Here is an 8,478-nt window from a genome sequence, read left to right as displayed (position 1 = left end):
CCCCCTCCGGCCACCCCGGCTGTCAGAGTGCGTGGAATTGCCTCTCCTCCTTTCAATGAGCCTCGAGCATCAGGGCGGCGGGTGGCTGGGTAGCGCGGAGCTGGCGCCGTGAGCACGGCGCCTGAACGTAGACACCACGGGAAGCGGCGTGGACTGGCAGGCGCCTAGCGGGATCTGTGTGTGCGTCACGCTGCCTTTGTGTTCTGACACCAGTGTCCAAACACCGTCGACAGACAGACAAACAAAGCCCGAATTCTCAGTGACATACCGCAGCCCAGGTGAAAGTGTCATTTAGAATGAGCGTGATAGTCTAGAGAAATTAGCTAGCGATGAGTCACAGAAATTATAGAGCCAGAAGGATTTTAGAGCCCAAGCCATTCAAACTCTCATCTTCCCAGTAGCGAGAGGAGGTGGCTCAGCCCTCCGTCAGGGTCCCCCAGGTGCTCACGGTGGAGCGGGGACCAGGTCCCTGTCTGTGCCAACAGAAAGTTCTAGGATTGCCTCGGCCAGTTGTTTGCCACCCTCGGGTAGCCCTTTTACTGAATTTACTGTATTCATAATCTGACCGAGGAACAGAGTGGACTTGGTTATTCAATCGCCATCTAGAAAGTTCTTTGAAGGTCCTGCACGGGGTTTCCCAGAAACTCCTGACTTCAGTTCTGGGGAAACGTCGTTTCTCGGAGGAAACGGCCAAGCACGCCCCCCGGGGAAGTGAGTGCTGGAGAGAGACCACTTCACAGAGAAAGCCTTGCAGCCTCGCCCTCGAGGGGCGGTGGGTGCAGTGGGCTGACACCCCTCCTCCGAGTGTCCCTTCAGTCTGAGTCATCATCCTCCCAACGTGGTCCCTGGTTACAGCCACGTGGCCGCTGGGTCCCTTCCACAGCCTTCGGAGGCCCAAGGCTGGGTCAGGAAAGAGCCCCTGGGTGTCACCTCCGAGCCCCAGCTGCTGACCCTAGCTGAGGTGCACTAGGGTATCCTGAGGCCCCGGGCCAGAGCTGGCTGGTGGGTCGACCGTCGCCAGAGTGGTGGATGCGGGCGCCTTTCCTTCCTGCCCCATGGAGTCACGGTGTGCTTGTCGTGTGCTTTCTTCCCAGGAGAAAAGCCTTACCGATGCTCATGGGAAGGGTGTGAGTGGCGTTTTGCGAGAAGCGATGAGTTAACCAGACACTTCAGAAAGCACACTGGTGCCAAGCCCTTTAAATGCTCTCACTGTGACAGGTACGTGGTCCACGCGCCGGGCGCAGGAGTGGTGTCCCCACAGCGGAGCAGAGCAGGAAGCCTGCAGCGGGGCAGATGCTCTCCTGTCCCCCACGGCCTCTTTATAGCCTGGGGCTTAAGTCGCCCCACTTAGGGAACTGTGTGTCCCGTGTGGTGGAACAGAAGAGACCTGGTTCCTACTTTCCCAAGCTCAGCCTTCAGCGGTTTTTGAACTGGAAGACGGGGCAGGAAGGCGAGGGCAGAGGCTCCACGGAGCCCAGAGCAGACCTCCTTAATTCACGTTGCTGCCGGGTGCACTCCCCGGGCCCCCGAAGTGAGCGGGGTGACAGCGCTGCCCGTGTCCTTCCGGCGGGGCGTGCGGGCGGGAGGGCCCCTCCAGCCAGGCCGGGCCTGACCCTCTGGCGCCCATTCGCTCCGCAGGTGTTTCTCCAGGTCCGACCACCTGGCTCTGCACATGAAGAGGCACCTGTGAGGGAGCAGACCGCGGACCCTGCGGCTAAAGCGGCTTCCAGGCGGCCTGCCGGCGTGGAAGGGGGTGTGTCCGGCGGAGCGGCCCCTTTGCGCCCCACCCAGCAGCCTCCAGGACCTCTCCTGGGAAGGTCTTTCGAGGGCGGAACCGTCACGTGTGAGCGGCGGAGCGGCCGTGGTGTGCGGTGTTTGGGTGGCCCTGGACTAGCCACCGGTACCTACCCTGAGTGGTCCCTACGCCTCTGCCGTGAGCATGTGCGCTGAGAATGTCAGTGGTTGGGTTGGCTGTGTGTGGGGGTCTGTGACGGACTGTGTGACGAGGCGCTGCTTCCCGTGCGGCTGCAAGAGACAGAAAACATGGAGTCTGAATGTTTTGCGTGTGACCGGTAATCCACGAGATGCGACGACCACCGATCATTTCCCGGGGTTCGGGGTGGGGGGTGTCTGCGCCTTAGGAAAAAAAAAAAATCAAAAAAGAAGGGAAACCGTGGAGGGTGGGATGGGGGTCAGGGCCCTGCCCGTGAGCGGGCGTGGGGAGGGGGCGCCCTCTCAGGCACGAGGGGCTCCCGCGTCTGGCGCAGAGTGTCCGGCAGCTTGTCCGCGGCTACGCGGAGCTCGTTTGTTGCCCGTCGTGTAAGCAGTGCGCTCACAGACAGGACACAGGGGTCAGCTTCCTTCCAAGACAGAAGCAACGCGCGTTCTGGGGAGCTTCGTGCTCTTCCATTTTTAAATCAGGACCACAGCTTGGATCCCGGTCACTGAGCAGCTAACGTGCCACGTGTGGCATCGTGTGACCCCCTCGCCATCTGGGCCCGGCGATCCATAGCCCTTCTCCCCGCTTCGATCTCTGACACGCCCCATCCAGAAAGGCAGTGTGCAGCACGGGGTTATTCTTTTAATGACTCTGAATTCGAATGACCTTTTTGGAGCATGTCGTGAGGCCATTTGAGACTCTGGTCCCACGCCGGGTGCCGAGAACGCGAGGGCTGGGGACGGCTGGTCTCACGTCGCGTTAGACTGAGAACCCACAACTTTTCTCGGTTGGGTGGATGAAACCACTAAAGCTTAGAAACTGTTTTCTTATGCAGCTAAGTTTCTCTTATTTATGCCTTGAGGACTAATTTCTGGTTTTCTAGCTGTTAATGCACTGTAGATTTTAATAATGGTGCCTTATGCAAGTGGCCCCTTATGTCGGGGGTCTCAAACAGGGGTATGGGTGATGCATGCTTTATTAAGGCTCTTTTTTCACCTGGCAGAGTACTGTATCAATGTAAAATACTGAAAGAAAGAAAAAAAAACAAAACTCGTTGAGGTCATCCTTCACAAAGACAAATAGAGAGATGAAAACTTCCCAAACAAATCAGTATTCACTCAATATTTTAGATAACTTGACTGTCAGTGTTAAAGTGGAAAACACACGATAATTGGAAAATCTGACCGTTTCAGCGACCATGAGACTTCGCATAGACCTTGCACAACAACTGTATAGCTCACACACCGGCTGTGTTTAATATGTAATGTTTGCACACATATTAAAGATACAGAACTATAAAAACCATGTTAATGTATTTGCTTAAAAGGCACGAGTTTCACATATCTATCTAGCTATCTGTTGGTAATACAGAAAGTATATTACTTTTTTAAAAAGTGGGCAGAATTCTTGTGTATGTGTATTTGTGTGTATAGTAAGTGTATGTGTGTGAGTGTGTGTGTGTGTGTGTGTATATATATATATATAATATATATATAAATATTTTTTTAAGGAGAAATTAGATGTTTAGCTAGAAAATTCCACAGCCTGTGAAGAAATATTTCAAAATGGCCATAAAGGAGGTAAAAATGAAAACTATTATCTAACTTTTATAAAGGCTTTTTATCTTTAATTTAATGATTTGCTATGGACTCTTGGCGTGGACTCTGTTCCAGACCTCTGACTCTGCATATTGTTTTGAGCAGGCCTGGAACCGGGGCACCACTGGCCATTCAGGAGTGGCATGGACAGAATACTAGCCCACTGGTTAGCCTCAGACACCCTGAGGTTGTGATTTGGAATTTCGGCCTTATTAGAAGTCAGCGAATCACAGGGATTCTCTTTAGAACGCTTTTTATGCAGATGAAGATATTTTTTCCAGCACATAGATTCTTCCCGTTTTTCCAACAAGTAATTACCCCGAATTGGCACACTGCAGTGTGGACAGCTGACATTTCATCCAGCTGCTGGCTTGTGGGTGTGGGTCTTTTCTTTATATATATATACACACATATATATACACATACGAATCTGGCTGGGCTGGTATTTTGTTTGATCTTCCTGGAAACGAGCAATGAGGAGAGCTCGCATAACTGGTTTTTTTATCTGGGCTGATGAATACACTTACCTAAAGAACTCATTTCATTTCGCTAAGGGGGAAAATGCACTTTCGGCAATTCAAAATCCAGGCTCTTGATTTGCTGGATTTTGGAAAACTCCTTTTTTGGCCCTGCTGTGCGCTTAGCCATGACAATTCCATTGAGCAAGAAGGTAAACAAAAGACAAAGGAAAAAAAAAAAAAAAAAACTTGCACTGGCTTGTCTCACTTCTGAAACACCATGGAGCTGTCTGATTGGGTGGGGCTGGGTACCATGTATGTCGATGCCTGTAATTTTCATAATAAGCAAGTACATAAAGAATTACATTCTGTTCAGGTGATAACTGAGCCTCAATCAAGCAGAAACTTTTTGCTTGACATTAAAAAAAAGTTTCTATTAGTGAAATTTCTTTTTTTTTTGAAGCACCCTATTATCTAAAGAATCTTTGTAAGATTTTTGTAAAATTTTGTTTTACAAGATTTTATTTGAAATTGTTTTTTGCAAGATTGTTATATTTCTGTATGAATGTATTTTTTATTGGAATAACATAAAAGAATTCTTATCAGCATCTTGACTCTGGTTTTTTGTTGTTGTTGTTTTGGCACTGGGGGGTGGGGCATGGGGTGTAAACAGATTCCTGCCCGATTAATCACCCTGGCCTTTCCTTGACAAATCGCCCTGTGCAGCCAGAGAGCCACTTGCGTGCCTCGTCCCTTCCCCTCAGCTTCACAGCCTGTCCTAGGAGCAAGTGTGCAAAGAGGAGCCCAACATTTCCCCCTGAAATGCACTGAGTCCCCTTCTCTGGGGACCCGAAAGCAACTGCCAGGCTTTGGGACACAGCAGGAGAACACTTGCTGTGTTTTATCTTCCTGTCACTCCGGGCAGGGGACTGTACCGCCGAGCCCTCCGCACAATGCCAGACTCGATGCCCCCATTCCCCCCCGTGCCCCTGCAGCCCTGCCTCGGTCCTGGCCCCAGACGCCTGGCAGAGATGTCACCGAGGGAGGCGAAAATGACAGAAGGACGGCAGGCCCGAAAGCCTTCCCCGTGGCCTTCACCGCTTAGCTCAGTGAAACCGGGCAGAAAGTAAGAGACTGTTTACATCCTCACCACGCGATTTTATAGCTTTTATTTTTAAGGCCAATGGAGTAGGTCCAATGTAGAGTTTGAAAACAAACCGTCCATGCTGGGTTTTTTAGGAGGGTTTCGTGTGAGTCGTGTTGGATCTCGGTCTCAGTTTTATTATGTATTTCATAGAAATGGGTTCATCAGCAAGGCCATTTCGGGCCACACTAAGCTAATCGGTGGTGACAGGGTACAATCCACGTGGGCTTCCTACGAGGGGCGAGAGGACTGGAAGTCTCCCCGGGAGCCCTCCTAGAGGCCGCTCTGTTGAGCTGCGAGGAGGTTCTTGAACTTCAGTCACTTCAAGTGCCCGTGACTTCTCTTCGTGGCATGCCTTCGTTTCGCTAGATGTGTACAGCTCACACCTGTCGCTTTTCATTTTATAATTAGGGAGGGGAATTTTAAACGCACCCCCAGATTAGGGATGTTAGATAATTTTCTTTCTAGAACTGCAGCAAAAACATCAGCCACGGGGGAGGCGAGGCAGTGTGGGCGGGAGCAGGGAGCAGGGGAAATGTGGGCCAGGATGAGCCATGTCCGGGGTGTGTTGTGTCCACAAGCGCAGGGTGAGATGAGTAACCGTCGGAGCGGCCTGACCTGATGGCTGAGTGGCTGAGTGAAGGCTGGATCACCATGCCCGGCCGCCGGGGAGGACGGCCACCTCGCCGGGTGCGGGCTGTGCGGGACAGCCGGGCCTGCTGTCTGCGGGAGGGCGCTGGGCAAAGGAGCCGCTGTGAAACGGCATATTTACAGGCGCACGAAAATTCCGGTCCGCTGTGTCGACTCTGAAACCCAGCTGAAAGGGAATGTGCCGGTTCCGACGGCCATGGGCGCTCGGCTGACCCGCTGGGCCCCGCTGGGCCTCCGTTTCCCGCCCGTGGCGGCGTTCTGGGCTGAGTTGCGTGTGTCCGGCATGTTGCACGGCACTGCCTCCCTGTGGTCTGTGAGGACAGGATGGACGTCGGGTCCCAGGTTCCTCGTCGACGGGGTGCTGGGCTCAGGGCTAGGAAGCTTGGTCTGTGCCGCAGGAGAAGGCGCCGTGGAGGAGGCTGCTCTGGCTCAGAGCGGAGAGCAGCCCACGCCGCCGGCCGCCCTTCGCCCCGCTAATTATAGTTAAGTTATTCGGGCTCTTGGTGCGTTGTAGCATGCCACTTTTTACTTCAAAAACAAACAACTTCTTTGAAAAGGGCCATGGGAGCCACTGCTGGACCCGAGGCTCTCAGATGCCCCAGCTGGCTGCTGGCCTCACACACCTGTGCGCTCCAACATGGTGGGGGGCCTGGGGCCCTGTTTACCTTTGTGTTGTGGTTGCTATGGAGAGAGAACATAGCTTTCTTAGATTTTAACCTTACGCCACCATGAGCTGTTTTTTAACAGCTTTCCTTCCCCGACTGAATATTCCTCTCTCCAAACTGGGTGATGACGAAGATGGTACCTACTACTTGTACCTTAACCAGGAATTGTGTGTATGTATGTGTGTGTGTGGGGGGGGGACTGTAGGCAATACCCTGTTTCACAGATGAGGAATACTGAGGCTTCAGGAAGTTAAACTGCTTTTCCTGGAACAGGGGTCCCCAAGCCCCGGGCCTTGAGGGCTTGCCACAGACCAGTACAAGTCTGTGGCCTATCAGGAGTGCTGGGCAGTGAGCAAAGAAGCTTCATCTGTATTTGCAGCCGCTCCCCAGCACCAGCATCACCACCTCAGCTCCACCTCGGATCATCAGGCACTAGATTCTCATAAGAGCACCGGCCCCTGGTGCCAAAAAGGTTGGAGACCATTGCCCTAGACCACTCAGCTAGGAAGCCACCGACTAAGTAAGTATCCAGTCTAGGGCTCTCAAATATGGAAGGAAAGACCGAGCTTTTAATCACCACCCAACACACCCAACACTGCTCTCTGTCTTGCTCAAATTCCCATGAGAACCTCTGCTTCTTCTGTTGGATTCACCTTGAAACAAAGTTACATTTATGAAACGGAGACAGAACTTTCTTACAATTCAGAAGCACTAAAGCTGTAAACTGTGCAGTAATCCTGACCAAACAAAGTAACCATTTTGAATGGCTTTCAAGATATGAGACAGATGGCATGTATTTATTTTCAATGTTTAAGAAGATAGAGAAAGCAATTGGGGATGTGACACCCCGCATTAATTGGCAAGCGTCACCTAATGTGCGTAGGGAAGACACAAAGAGGAAAATGAGGTCCATGCATCACACAAATGAGGCAATACGACGAAGCGTGTTTAACTAGATTTATTTTATAGCATGTTCCCTGTTTCACTCTACGCAATTTTAATGAGAATTCTCTAAACATCTGTGAATGAAAAGAGACAGGGGAGGAGGAATCTGGGTGCCACATGTCCTGATAGGACCGTGCTGGGCTGAGCAGTCACCCAAAATTTTCCAATAGACAGATTTAACTAGAATGCCCATTGTCACCAAGTCCCCCCAAACGGGTGGCGAAGCCTTGCACTGACATCCCTCAACGTAACCCATGCCAGGAAAAAAAAAAAAAAGATACCATATGATCTGGGATTTTTCCTTAAATAAAGAGCCCCAGACTCAAAGCTGCAGTGTACAAACAGTTATCAGCTTTTTAAAAGGCTTGGCTATTCAGATCATGGACAACTGCCCCATGCCCCATGCCCCATGCCAGCTCTTTCTGACGCTCGGTACCATCTAGATGCCCAGGCGCGTTTCTCTGGGGCTTGCATTTACCAGCCGAGCATAACTCTGCACCACCGCCCCCACCACCCCACTGCTTAGACTTCACGTTACTGCATTTGACCCGGGCTTGTGCAAGACCCCTCTGCAGACGTGTAACATAGGTAGCGACATGCGCTGGCATTATCGATTAGCTCGCCGTGGGAGCGGGCAGCATTGCCTGGTGTCACTGAGATGAGGATGTGGTGCACGTGGGGTAGGTGAGCTGGCAGTGTGCCCTAGCTTCCCTTTCAGACGAGAACGTGGACAATGCTTCACTATCGTCCCCGTCCTCACTGGTACCATTTGCCATCCTCCCCAAAATAGGTCATTTATTCGCAAGCTCAAAAGCCGTAGCAAGCCTGCTCACCATGGGGGTGTGTGTGGTGTGTGTGTGTGTGTGTGTGTGTGTGTGTGTTTTAACTGTAAAAAACTTAACTCTTCGTGGCAAAATTGCCTTTGGGCGAAATTCAGGAACATAAATCATTTAAAGTAAACCGAAGAAAACATGAGGGCTTGCCACAGATTTAAAATACTGAGCCACGATGACCCGATTTTAAATATCTAACTGTCCTCGTGCCCCATCAGAAGACTAGACGTGGTGACAGGAGACGC

General features: G+C 51.5%; 1 protein-coding gene across 1 annotated transcript in view; it reads left to right on the top strand.

The window, feature by feature from the left end:
- KLF6 (Kruppel like factor 6) overlaps positions 1 to 4,603 on the top strand; it is an 8,556-nt gene extending 3,953 nt beyond the window's left edge. Inside the window, exons 3-4 of the mRNA XM_006917198.3 lie at positions 1,095 to 1,218; positions 1,639 to 4,603. Coding sequence (XP_006917260.1) covers positions 1,095 to 1,218; positions 1,639 to 1,690 — 176 coding nt within the window. The 3' untranslated portion in view covers positions 1,691 to 4,603. The remainder of the gene's footprint in view (positions 1 to 1,094; positions 1,219 to 1,638) is intronic.
- Positions 4,604 to 8,478: the final 3,875 nt, after the last annotated feature.

Source organism: Pteropus alecto, unplaced genomic scaffold (assembly GCF_000325575.1).
Source record: "Pteropus alecto unplaced genomic scaffold, ASM32557v1 scaffold447, whole genome shotgun sequence".
Taxonomy (NCBI): domain Eukaryota; kingdom Metazoa; phylum Chordata; class Mammalia; order Chiroptera; family Pteropodidae; genus Pteropus; species Pteropus alecto.
This window is presented reverse-complemented; position numbering and strand designations above follow the sequence as displayed.